This window comes from Mesoplodon bidens (genome assembly GCF_964165515.1).
Source record: "Mesoplodon bidens genome assembly, chromosome: 4".
Classification (NCBI taxonomy): domain Eukaryota; kingdom Metazoa; phylum Chordata; class Mammalia; order Artiodactyla; family Ziphiidae; genus Mesoplodon; species Mesoplodon bidens.
Genome location: NC_138160.1, coordinates 174,135,365 through 174,147,581, shown reverse-complemented (window position 1 = coordinate 174,147,581; position 12,217 = coordinate 174,135,365). Strand labels below are relative to the sequence as shown.

The 12,217-nt window shown below is 59.4% G+C and overlaps 1 protein-coding gene and 1 long non-coding RNA gene across 3 annotated transcripts in view; one reads left to right on the top strand and one right to left on the bottom strand.

Annotated features, from left to right (window-relative positions):
* LOC308616545 overlaps window positions 1–2,483 on the bottom strand; it is a 20,233-nt gene extending 17,750 nt beyond the window's left edge. Inside the window, exons 1-2 of the long non-coding RNA XR_014015724.1 lie at window positions 2,395–2,483; window positions 1,130–1,216 (exon numbers count right to left, since the gene is read on the bottom strand). This is a non-coding gene — a long non-coding RNA (uncharacterized lncRNA). The remainder of the gene's footprint in view (window positions 1–1,129; window positions 1,217–2,394) is intronic.
* Window positions 2,074–12,217, top strand: MGAT4B (alpha-1,3-mannosyl-glycoprotein 4-beta-N-acetylglucosaminyltransferase B). 2 transcript variants are annotated; one of them, XM_081232849.1, is made up of 15 exons: window positions 2,074–2,499; window positions 7,601–7,786; window positions 7,872–8,012; window positions 8,181–8,233; window positions 8,636–8,682; window positions 9,008–9,121; window positions 9,350–9,425; window positions 9,554–9,668; window positions 10,034–10,164; window positions 10,340–10,447; window positions 10,568–10,761; window positions 11,179–11,257; window positions 11,341–11,428; window positions 11,508–11,620; window positions 11,730–12,217. In XM_081232849.1, the coding sequence occupies exons 1-15, from the start codon at window positions 2,403–2,405 to the stop codon at window positions 11,751–11,753; spliced, it is 1,566 nt and encodes a 521-aa protein (XP_081088975.1). In that variant the 5' UTR covers window positions 2,074–2,402; the 3' UTR covers window positions 11,754–12,217. The 2 variants fall into 2 exon arrangements, with proteins under 2 accessions (XP_081088975.1, XP_081088974.1); XM_081232848.1 differs by having other exon boundaries at window positions 2,075–2,499; window positions 8,100–8,233.

Sequence of the window (12,217 nt, the reverse complement as noted above, 5' to 3'; positions counted from 1 at the left end):
TGACAGATTTTATAACAGAAACAATATGCATTTATTGGCTTCCAGTAACCCTAGGAACAATGAAAATATTATATTATTCTTAATGTTGATGACTCTAAAGACAGGTCTGTATTAATTAAGCCCACAACCTTAAACTAGCTCTAATACCAGATATTAATTTAATATTGAATATTTCCCAGATCACATGAATGTGGAATGTATTCTGGCGAGTTTTATATTTCTGAGAATGTACATACGTGCTCAGTTTCCTTTAAGCCAATTAAATACAGCTCATTTACAAGTTAATGTTTACATAAAGAGAAACAGAACCAGAGATCTCATAGTTTTCCCACTTGAATTTAAAAAGGTCTCTTTTTTTTCCTCAGTCCGGGGGACTACAGATGGATCAGATAGTTCCTGAGAGCCCAGGCAGAATAGTTACATTGCAAAGGCAGAGGAGAGAAATGCAAGCTCCTCTCTTTTTTATTCTTTTTAAAATCCCACCAAGTAACCCAAGGCTGGAGTCTCAGGCAATGTGAGCTGTGTTTGTATTTCAACGCTTAAGTGCTCCACAGGGCCCACAGTTTCAGCAGAGACTTGCAGGAGCGGTTGGACAGACAAAACTACGTAAGACAAAGATCCTTTTACTCGACATGTACCACCGACAAAAACTTGACACAAACAAGAACTTTTCAGGATAAAGGGGATGGGAGTGCAGGTGTAAGGATCAAGGGAGAGGTGAAGGGAGGCGAGAAAGACTAAAAAAAGAAAGACAGCAGGAAAATAAAGGTGAGAATACCGGGACAATAGAACTTCCAGCCACAACATATGAGGTTTGAATTCTATCACTGTCATAAATCTCCCATCAGGGAGAGCCCACTGGACCAAGGTCTGCACGGTGTGAGGCGAGCCTCTCCCACCTCTGCTTGTCACCCATTGCCGGCCAGAGGGAGCGTGGTCTCACGTGCTGAGAGGAGTGATACTGTAGCTGCCCAATGTCCACTCTCTCCAAAGGATAAGACAGAGGAGTGGGAAAGGACAGAGAAAGAAGGAGAGAGATTTCAGCAGAGGGAAAGGGGCAAACGGGAGGGGGAACGCGTTGCACGAATGAGGGTACTGAGGCCCCCAGGGGCCCGAAAGGCAGACTTACCAAATGCGGTGACGAGGTGAGGTTCAGGCGATCTCTTGTGACCCACGGGGAAGCTGCTTTCAGTGGTCCCAGAGGTGCCCAGATCCTCTCCCGGGAAGACGGAGAGGTCCCATGTTGGGTGCCAGAAATCTGTTACTGGTCAGGGTTCTTGGCCTTCCTTAATCAATGGAAGAGGCCAGACAAGAAATTTGGGCAAGGCTTTACTGGGGCCCCTGCTGCAGCAGGGGGGCAGCGAAAACAAGTAACAGGTTCCCTTGCTCGCTCCCGGGTGGGGCTCGCTGGTTCCTTACATGGGGTGAGGTTAGGGGTGTGTCCGGGGGTTGGGCAGGAGGGGTGGCTTAGGTGGTCTGCCCACCCCTTTGGTGGTGCACAGGGGGCATGTGCGGTACCCTGTTTTTGCTCCCGGCTCTTCAGAAGTGGCAGTCAGGTTTTTGGTCTTTTTCTATCTTGCTGGTCATAATTTGCCCCAACTGCCCATGCACACAGTACTTTTTAGTCCCTCGTAGTTTCTTTGTATTTTGTTGCTGGAGGAGATGTTTGTCCAGGAGCCAGCACTGCAGCAAAGGGTTCCCGGTCCCAGGTCCCAGCCCGTCTCACCTTTATTTACCTAGACTTCTCAGACCTGGGGGAGGGACCTGAGGGGCCTCAAGTTAATGCGATTGAGGACCAGATCTGGGTTTCGAGAGTTCACAACGAAAATGTTACTGAGAAGGGGTTGGGGCACCCCGTCACACGGCCTCCACCACAGAAGACGCGAACTCGCGAAGCCCCCAGCTTTGACCTACCTGAGGCCGGTGCCCAGGGCCGTGAAGTCCGGGACGCATGAGCCCACGCGGGGGCCGCTGTCCGGAGCCAGGAGGGCGGGATCCCGGGCGTTGGTCCCCCACCCCGCCCCCTCGTGGTGCTGGTGGCGGCAGCGGATGATGCGGCCCCTTTAAATCCCGGCCGCCCCGCCCTTCGCAGCCGACTCCGCGGCGGCCCGGGATCCAGGCCGGGCCGCGGCTCTCGCCGCCCAGCCTAGCCCAGCCTGGCCCGGCCCAAGCGCCGAGCCTAGGCGGTCCACTCCCCGCGCCCCAGAGGAGCCGTTAGCGCGGTGCCCGGCCCAGTCCCCAGCCCGGCAGGCCCGCCCGCATCCCTGCCCGGCCCCGGGCTCCCAGCCCCTCCCCGCCCCGGGGCCGGGGCCCCTGCAGCCTCCAGGTTCCCGCGCCCCGGCCCCGGCCCCCCCGGGCCATGCGGCCTCGGCCCCGCCGGCGCCCACCGCGCACCTGAGGAGATGAGGCTCCGCAATGGCGCCTTCCTGACGCTGCTGCTCTTCTGCCTGTGCGCCTTCCTCTCGCTCTCCTGGTACGCGGCGCTCAGCGGCCAGAAAGGTGAGCCCCTCCCCCGCCGTCCTCCGCCCCGCGCCCCCTCCCACACCTGGGCGCCGGCGGCCGGAGCGGGGTCCGGACAGCTGCTGTGGAAGGCGGCCGGAAGCCGACGCGGGCGCCCCTTCCCCGCCCGGGCGGTGCGAGAGGACGCCCCTCCCATCCTTGCTCCCACTTGTTTGCTGCTGGAATAACGAAATTCTCCTCTGGCCTGGGCTGGGCCGCGCCGGTGAGCGGGAGTCGGGTGCCCCGTGCGCGCTCAGGACCGGCCTCCGTGAGTACAGTTCTGCCCGTGTTGGGGCGGGTCGCTCCCTCTGGTGAGCTGGAGACCTCAGAGTTCTCAGAGAGGGACAGAGACACAAGGTCACAGAGGTGGCTGTGCCGGAGGGTCCCCAAGGTACCGCTCCAGGCACCCGGGTACACCGATCCTGAGACACGAGTGAGGAGGCAGCCGGACATCCAGGCAGTCCCATCACTTCACACCACCTCTCCACCCCCGCGCACTGTGGGGGCGGCTCCCTGGGGCCTCCACAGCCCTCCTCCAGGACATCTGGCCCCAGGACTCCTCCACAGGGATGTGGGTGCTGCGGAAGCCTTCCTGTGGCTACTGGCCTGGGGGGATGCATGGAGAGCCTCATGAGCACCCCACCCCGCCCTGGCTACCGGTTAACTTATTTTGTGTGGTCTCACCTGAAGTTCGGTTAAGCTGGCCAGTCCACCGTCATGGCCCTCTGCATGTGGCCAGCACACTTAGGACTGGGGGGCAGGCCCCAGCACCGGCTGGAGTTGGTTGGGATGCCTGGGGCCGAGTGGGGCCTTGGCTGAGGGTTGAAGGCTGAGGAGGCGCTCTCAGGCCCTTGTCCACCCAGCCGTTAGCACAGGAGGCACCGGGAAAAGCTGCTTCCTTCCTGCCGTCTGGCTTTCCTGCAGGAGGCCTAAGCGGGATCAGGCTGAGGCCAGCTGACCCTCCTCCTCCCTCCCACCTCCTGCTTCCCCGTTCCCCAACAGAGGCTGCGGGAGAAGCTGGAGGCTTTCTGACCCTCCAAGTCCCAGTGTCCCCTCCTGGCTCCTGGCTCCTGGCTCCTGCCCGCCCAGCTCAGCCCAGCCCTGTTTGGATGAAGGCCTGGGCTGCCCTAGGGGCTCCAGAGGGCCCGAGGGGAGACCCCCTAGGACTTGGTACATGGAGGGCATGGCTGGGGCAGAGTTCTCCGTAGGTGGGGTGTGTCACCTGGGGAAGGGCATTTTGGACCCTTGAGAGAGTGGCCATGTAAGCAGCCTGGCATGGAGGCCAAGGTGGGGCCATATCCGACGGGCTGGGGCACATTTGTTCAGCTGTGAGTGGAGCGATGACCCCTTGCACCCTGTCCTGGGCTAGGCCGCAGTTCCTGTGTGCCTCCTATGGCAGCCACTGGCCATCAGCCAGGTGTCAGGAACTGCAGCACCAGCCTCCCACCAGGACACCTTCTCTGTGAGTCTGGCTGGCCACAGTGTCCAGGAGTGAGGGGGATACCCATGGCTCCATTTAGGGCCTACTCTCCCTAAGCGGGGCATCGAGGAGGGCCTGGGGAGCAGGAGAACACCCCTACGCAAAGAAATGCGGGGCTCAGATGCAGGGGTCCTTGTCCCTTGGGTGTGGCAGTCCAGAAGTCTGTGTGACATGTAACAAGATGGTCACCTGTGCCTTCCCCGTCGAGGGCTGTTACTGTTCTGGGAGTCCCAGTAGGGTCTGGTCTTTGGAAGCTTGAAGAGAAGACTGAGTCTGGGCTTTTATATGAACCTTTCTCATTCTTACATTCAGACAACTGTATTAAGCCCATGGGGAAACCAGACTAAGTCTGAGGCCAGACTGGACCTTGGCTTCCAGCTTGCAGTGAGTAGGAGGCTCAGGAGAGGGCTGGCCCAGGCACCGATGCTTAGAGGAAAGGCAGAGGAAGCCATATCTGTAGGGAAGGGAAGAGGTGGGCAGGAAGCCAGAGAGGAAGGGAAAGCAGGAACAGGTGGCATCCTGGAAGCCAAGGGCCAGGAAGGACACACAGGCCTTGGCAAGACGGACCCTAGATACGGGGTTTCAGGCCCACTTTCATATCCAGCCTTGACCAGATTTGTGCAGCAGCTCCACTAATGCTCGAACGGTAGCCCTCAGCCAAGCACCTGCTGAAGGTCGCCAGGGAAGACAGCAGACCCTCCAGGGGGGTGGCCTCAGCCACACAGCCCTCCCCAGTGTCTAGGCTGTCCCCTGTCTTGGATTTCAGCAATGATGGATGCCTGTCTTGACCACTGGGTGGGTGGGTGCAAGTCCTGGAGGGGAGGTGAACACCTGCACCCTCTCCATGCCCCTGCCCTACTGCAGGACTTTTTTAAAAAAACATTTATTTATTTATTTGGCTGCTCCAGGTCTTAGTTGCCGCACGTGGGATCTTCGTTGCCGCATGTGTGATCTTCCTTGCCACATGCAGGATCTTTTAGTTGAGACATGCGAAGTCTTAGCTGCGGCATATGGGATCTAGTTCCCTGACCAGGGATTGAACCTGGGCCCCCTCCAGTGGGAGCTCAGACTCGTAGCCACTGGACCGCAAGGGAAGTCCCCTCGCCGCAGGTTAACAGCAGACCTTTGCTGGGCCTGGAACCTGCCTGTGCCCCTCTGGGCCTGTTTCTCCTTCCCTAAGTACAGAGCACAATGTCTGTGCCCCAGCCTGGCTCTCGAATCTGTTTCTTTAACAAAGAGGGAACCAAAGGGAAGACTGTGGTCCATGGGCTGCTGGTATCCTGATTACTCTGCCTTCTGGCGGAGGAAGGGGTGGGAAAGCCTCCAGTAGTGTGACCACAGCTGCCCCCAGGACTCGGGCAGCAGAAGGCTCCTAGGAAGGGAGGCCAGGGTACGGGGCAGGCTGTGCCCAGGCCTTGGTGGTCAGGACGATTCAGGTCAGCAGGGCCCACCGCTGCCACTGGCCTGTCCCCCTGGGGCAGGCTAAGGTTGGACGGAGCTCAGCCCACTTAAAGATCAGAGAAGGCCACGGGTTTGCAGGGGGGTGGGGGGGGACGGGCAGCAACAGCAGTCAGAGGGGGATGAGGTCTCCTTACCCTCCCTCCACTTCACAGAGGGCCCCACTGCAGGGAGCTGCCTTGGGTGTAGCCAGTAGCACAAGGGCTGCCCCCGCAAGACTCAGCAGCTCCACAGCACTGGGGTGGCATTGAGGAGGGCATCAGGGACAATAGGTGGGTGGGTAGGGACCCAGGCAGGAGGGAGGTCACCTGCCTGTGTAGGCAGCTCTGAACTCCCTCCTGCTGGGCCTCAGCACCTCCAGTCCCCCCTCCCTACTGGCAGCTGCGCAGGTGAGTGCTGGGGGTGGCCAGCTCCCTGTTCAAGGGGTCAGGTTTCCAGGGTAACCTGGCCTCAGAACCCAGAGCAGAGCCTCAAAGATCTGGTAACCTGACTCCTGACTCCCTCCCCCAGCAGGGCTGTCCCTGAGCACAGAAGCTTGAAGTGGCCTGGCCTTTGGCCCCTTGGGCAGGGTGTGGGAAGGGAGATGGGGCAAGCTGCTGACTCTGGAGCGCCTCATCAAGGATCTGCTTGGCTCCCCCGCCCCTCCCCCCACAGCCTCTCCGTCCTGCGTAGGGGCTACCCCTCCCTCTTCCCCAGGACTTAGCACTTCAGCCTCTGCCCCAGCTGCAGAAAGGGGGTGTCCTGAGATGCCCGAACTTTGCCTTGGTCATGACCTTTGGTATACCCGATTGTGGGGAGGTGACACCATCCCAGGGCATTCTAGGGGCTGTGACCACCCCCTGCAAGGGATCTTGGAACATAAGAGCTGCCTGAGGGTGAGAGGGGAGACCTGGAAGGCAACTAGGCCTTGAAGGCTACATGGGTTTTCATCAGGCCCAGAAGAGAAAAGGGGATTCCAGTCAGAAGAGACAGCGTGTGTGAAAGCATAGACATCAGAAAAGGAAAAGGAGGTGTGTGTGATGGCAAATAAAGAGGGCAAAAGCCGGATTAGAAAAGGCCTTGAGAGGGCACAGCCTGGCAGGACCTGGCTGCTTCAGAAGCAGATAACGATGTTGTTGATGTTGTTGATCTCATTCCTGCTCACTGAGCCCTGCCAGACCAGTGGAGCCAGGTACTTGGCACCCTGGAGATCCCTCTCCACTGTCAGGCAGCCCTACCTCTGTGCTGCTTCTGGCCCATGTGCACCCCTAGTGCCTGCACATGGGGCCCAGTTGGAGGTTCTAACACAGGCCCCCCTGGGGTGGCATGGTCTAGGCCTAGGACAGATCTCCAGAGAAGCAGGCCTCAGGGCACTTAGAGCTCTTGTCCCCTTTCTGCTGCTGACTTGCTGAGGGACCCCTGACTAGTTTCTCAACTTCATTTGCTCCTCTGAGCATTGGGGGCTGTAACTGCAACAGTCGCCACCCACCCACCCCTGCCGGACTGTGTGAGATTGCAAATCCAGAGCTGGTACCTAAGTGTAGAATGACAACCATGAGAACAGTGACAAATGGGTGCCTGGGGCTCAGTACTACTTGCAAGATACGGGGGAGAGTCCAGGGAGGTTTTCTGTCCCCATGGGGCCTTGGGGATGGGGCTGCCTGTGATCTCTGTGAACGGGGATGGGAAGCAAAGTGCAGAGGCTGAAAGAAGGAACAGGGGAAGGTTGGCCTCAGTGCTAAGAGCTCCTTGAGGAAGGTCTGGGTCCTTGTGCCCTGGCTGGGACCTTGGGTGCCCTACTTCCTGGAAGGAGGAGATGCTGCAAGGAGAAGCAAGAGGGGGCTTTGGGAGGAGAGGGGAGGGGATGGAGAGGATTCAGTCTGAGCCTTTTCAGCCTCAGCTTAGGTTTGTCTCTCCTGGGGCTGGAAGTGGTCCTGCAGCCCTTCCACTTCAGATGTCTCCTCAATGCAGAAAATAAAGGGAGAGCACTGGAGAGGGCTAACTCCCCCAGTGGAGGCTTTTCTTCCCCAGGTGTGAGTGTCACTGTGACTTCAGAGTGACCCTTATGTAACCCCATGTGGCTCACATTTGGCAGACATATGAACAGATGTGTAGGCTAACACTCAAGCAGCAGTACCTCAGCTCTAGGCTGCCCCCTGGTGACAGCCTGTGCACCACCCACAGGCGATGTGGTGGACGTGTACCAGCGGGAGTTTCTGGCGCTGCGTGACCGGTTGCATGCAGCTGAGCAGGAGAGCCTCAAGCGCTCCAAGGAGCTCAACCTGGTGCTGGACGAGATCAAGAGGGCCGTGTCGGAGAGACAAGCGCTGCGAGATGGAGACAGCAATCGCACCTGGGGCCGCCTAACCGGTGAGCGCAGGAGCGGTCAGTGGCAGGGGATGCGAGGCTGATGGCGGACCGCGTTGTCTGACCTGTCCCTTCCCGACCCACCCAGAGGATCCACGCCTGAAGCCGTGGAACGTCTCGCACAAGCACGTGCTGCACCTACCCACTGTCTTCCACCACCTGCCACACCTGCTAGCCAAGGAAAGCAGCCTGCAGCCCGCCGTGCGCGTGGGCCAGGGCCGCACCGGAGGTAGGGGCGGGGCCCGGGAGGGGCGAGTGGCGGGTGGTGGGACGACCCCCACGCAGTGCCCAGTACCAACCCTCCGCGTCCCTGCAGTGTCAGTGGTGATGGGCATCCCCAGCGTGCGGCGCGAGGTGCACTCGTACCTGACTGACACGCTGCACTCGCTCATCTCAGAGCTCAGCCCACAGGAGAAGGAGGACTCGGTCATCGTGGTGCTGATCGCTGAGGCAAGTGGGCTAGGGCACGGGTCGAGGGGACATTCAGAGGAAGACACACGGCACAAAATAACAAGGAGAATGAAAACAGCAACATTTTGGAGGAAAAAACTCTCAGAAGTTCAATCGTCAGTTTCACTCACAAACTTAACAAGATAAAGTTAAAAGGAAAGACATTTTAGCGCCCCCTCGTGGAGATGCCAGTTATAGTCTGTCCCACCCCTTGGACCGAGGTATCTAAAAGGGCTTTTTCTGAGGCACCTGTGGCCCCCAGGCCCAGCCTTACTTAGCCTTCAGGATGGTGGGCTCACTCCTTCCATGTGGGAGAGAAGGCTGTGTCCTTCCCTCAGCCCTTTCTTCCAGGCCATTTGGGCTGGCAGCCTGGCTCATGGAGGGCACTTGGTCTCCCCACAGACTGACCCACACTATACCTCGCTGGTGACGGAGAATATCAAGGCCTTGTGAGTACTGACAGCCCGACAAGGCTGGTGGAGGGAGAACCCTTCGCGGGGTGTTGGGCAGACAGGTGCCGGCTGTGCACCACCCCCCCAGCAAGATGTGCCATCCCTCTGTGGGAAAGGGTGCTTCTCCTCTTGGCTGAAAGGGGGTGGGCATGTAGAGGTGACCCAACCCCTCTGGAGCCTCAGTGCCTCAGTAGGATGGGTGTGGTGTCGGGGGATGTCTGCCTCGTGGGCCTTAAGAAAAGGACAGGGTCTAGCTAGCTCAGCGCTGTCCCTGCTCCAGTCCCTGGAGGGTGCACACTCACTGGGCCTTCTTGTCCCCCAGGTTCCCTACAGAGATCCATTCTGGGCTCCTAGAGATCATCTCCCCTTCTCCCCACTTCTACCCTGACTTCTCCCGCCTCCGAGAGTCCTTTGGGGACCCCAAGGAGAGAGTCAGGTACTAGCACTACCCACTTCCCTGTGCCCCCAGCAACCTGCCCACCTGTGCTAAGAACCTAGTCTGTGGGTGTATGAGTCCTGGGCACTTCCCTGCAGTACCTCCATTGTCCCATTGGAGGACCCCTGCGTGGGGGGGGGGTCTCCTACCCACTCAGTGGCCTCTGTGGTAGCCACATTGGAGGTGGAGGGGGTCTGAGCTCTTGAGGCCCCTGCCCCTGGCCCACAGGTGGAGGACCAAACAGAACCTTGACTACTGCTTCCTCATGATGTATGCGCAGTCCAAAGGCATTTACTACGTGCAGGTGAGCACTGAGACCCTGCTCTGTCCCTTTTCCCCCTGGACCCTGGATGGGCCTGGGTGGCAAGCCCTGCCCTGCCCCTGTGCCCATCCTGAGTCCCGGCCGCCTTCTACCTACCCATCACTGTGCAGCTGGAGGATGACATCATAGCCAAGCCCAACTACCTGAGCACCATGAAGAACTTCGCACTCCAGCAGCCCTCGGAGGACTGGATGATCCTGGAGTTCTCCCAGCTGGGCTTCATTGGTGTGCCACCCCCCCTCCCTGCCCCACTGACCTGACCAAAATATCTCCATCCAGCCCACTTCTGCCTCTGTCATCATCTCTCAGCCCCACGCCCTGTTCCGAGCCCTAGTACCATGCAGTGTCGTGCTCTGAGCCTTTGCCTGGAGTGCCCACTGCGGCCCCACCTGGCCTGTTCCTGCCTGCCCTCTGCATCGGGATGTTTGGGCTCACCATCCCATGTGCCCTCTTGTTACCTGCACCTGCCTGCAGCCAGCCAGAGGTTTTGCTGTGGGACCCTTCCCAGTGTCCCCCACAGGGCCTAAGAGGAAGTAGGGCAGGGCAGAGCTGCCTACTCAGCACCCCTCTCCCTCCAATCCCACCGCCAGGGAAGATGTTCAAGTCACTGGACTTGAGCGTCATTGTGGAGTTCATCCTCATGTTCTACCGGGACAAGCCCATCGACTGGCTCCTGGACCATATTCTGTGGGTGAAGGTCTGCAATCCTGAGAAGGATGCGGTGAGCAGAGCCTGCGCAGAGGCGGGAGGGGGCGGTGGAGCAAGCAGCCTCCAGTAGGGACGGTGTCGGTGACCATGCACCTGACAGGAGGAGACTGCGCTGCCAGCTGGAGGAGTTTCTGTCTTCAGAGGTAGAGTTGAGCTGAGCCCTAGCGTGTGTCACCCTCCCTCCACAGAAGCACTGTGACCGGCAGAAGGCCAACCTGCGGATCCGCTTCAAGCCATCCCTCTTCCAGCACGTGGGCACGCACTCCTCACTGGCGGGCAAGATCCAGAAACTGAAGGTGGGCAGTGCCACACTCAAGCCTAGTTGAGTGTAGCAGAGCCTGGGCTGAGGTTGGACAAGGAGGTAGCACGGCAAGTCCAGGGCCCGCCCCAGCACCATTGTCCCTCCTCCACTGTAGGACAAGGACTTTGGGAAGCAGGCACTGCGGAAGGAGCATGTGAACCCGCCAGCGGAAGTGAGTACGAGCCTCAAGACATACCAGCACTTCACCCTGGAGAAGGCCTACCTGCGCGAGGATTTCTTCTGGGCCTTCACGCCCGCTGCAGGGGACTTCATCCGCTTCCGCTTCTTCCAGCCACTGCGACTGGAGCGGTCAGTGCCAGCGCCCACGGGTCCACCTTGGGGGAGGGGCAGGGTGGCTACCAGAGTAGAGGCCTCACCACAAATTTCTGGACCTGCAGATTTCCCTCTGTGACCCCCGCAAATTCCTTAACCTTACTAAGTTTTCTTATCTGAAAAGCAGGGCTCAGAACAGTAGCCACTTTGTAAAGACTAGGTCCAACAGTGCCCACAGGAGCTCAGTGACATTGCCCATCACCATTGTCCTTACAAGTAAGGCCCTGGTTGCCGCGCACAGTCCAACGGCTGCCCCGGGTGGTGCCTAGCCTCACGCAGTACCTCAGGGCCCACCTACTGCGCTCCTGGTGCAGGCCTGGCCTTTCTCTGCTGGGCAGTGTGCCTGGGCAGTGCCCAAAGCCTGCAGCAGCTCACAGGCCTGTCTGGCCCCAGGTTCTTCTTCCGAAGTGGGAACGTCGAGCACCCAGAGGACAAGCTCTTCAACACATCCGTGGAGGTGCTGCCCTTTGACGTGAGTGTAGCAGCAGGTGGGTGCGCGCTGAGGCCCCGCCCGCTCCACAGCCGCTGGCTTCAGCCCCTTGATCTGGTCCCCAGAACCCCCAGTCAGACAAGCAGGCCCTGCAGGAGGGCCGTTCAGCCACCCTCCAGTACCCCCGGAGCTCTGATGGCTACCTCCAGATCGGTGAGTGAGGGGCAGTCAGGTGGAGGCGGGGGGACAGGCAGGAGTCTTGGGGCCACCTCTCATCGCTGCCCTCCCCCAGGCTCTTTCTCCAAGGGTGTGGCACAGGGAGAAGTGGACCCAGCCTTTGGCCCCCTGGAAGCACTGCGCCTCTCCATCCAGACAGACTCGCCGGTGTGGGTCATTCTGAGTGAGGTGATACAGGGCAGGCAGGGCTGGGTGCAAGGAGTGGGGAGCTCTACCAAATAGCTAGACCAGGGCTGCTCTCCGAGACCCCAGCTGACACTGAGCCCGGCTCTTCCAGATCTTCCTGAAAAAGGCTGACTAAGCCAAGGGCTTCTGAGGGTGCGTCTTGGCTGGCCCTGAAGCCCACGAGACCCGGGATGTCGTCGCCGCTGCCCCCGGAGGGCCAGGCGCGGCCACCCCAGTCTCAGGGGTTCTGCCTGGCACCCCACTCCACTGGCCTGGGGTGGCCGCTGGCCCGGAGGCCCCAGGAACTGGTGCTGCCCCGCCCGCCGGCCGCGGGGAAGAGGCAGGAGGCCCCCACACTGTGCCTGAGGCCGGTCCGCGCCGCCCGGAACCGTTCGCACCCTGGCCCCCTTGAGCCAGGCCTTTATAGAAGAGCCTTTCCCTGGCGCCCACTGTCTCCGCGCGAACACTGGAATGCATATACTACTTTATGTGCTGTGTTTTTTATTCTTGGATACATTTGATTTTTTTCACGTTAAGTCCACATATACTTCTATAAGAGCGCTCCTTGTAATAAAGGGTTAATGAAGTGTGTGCCTCACA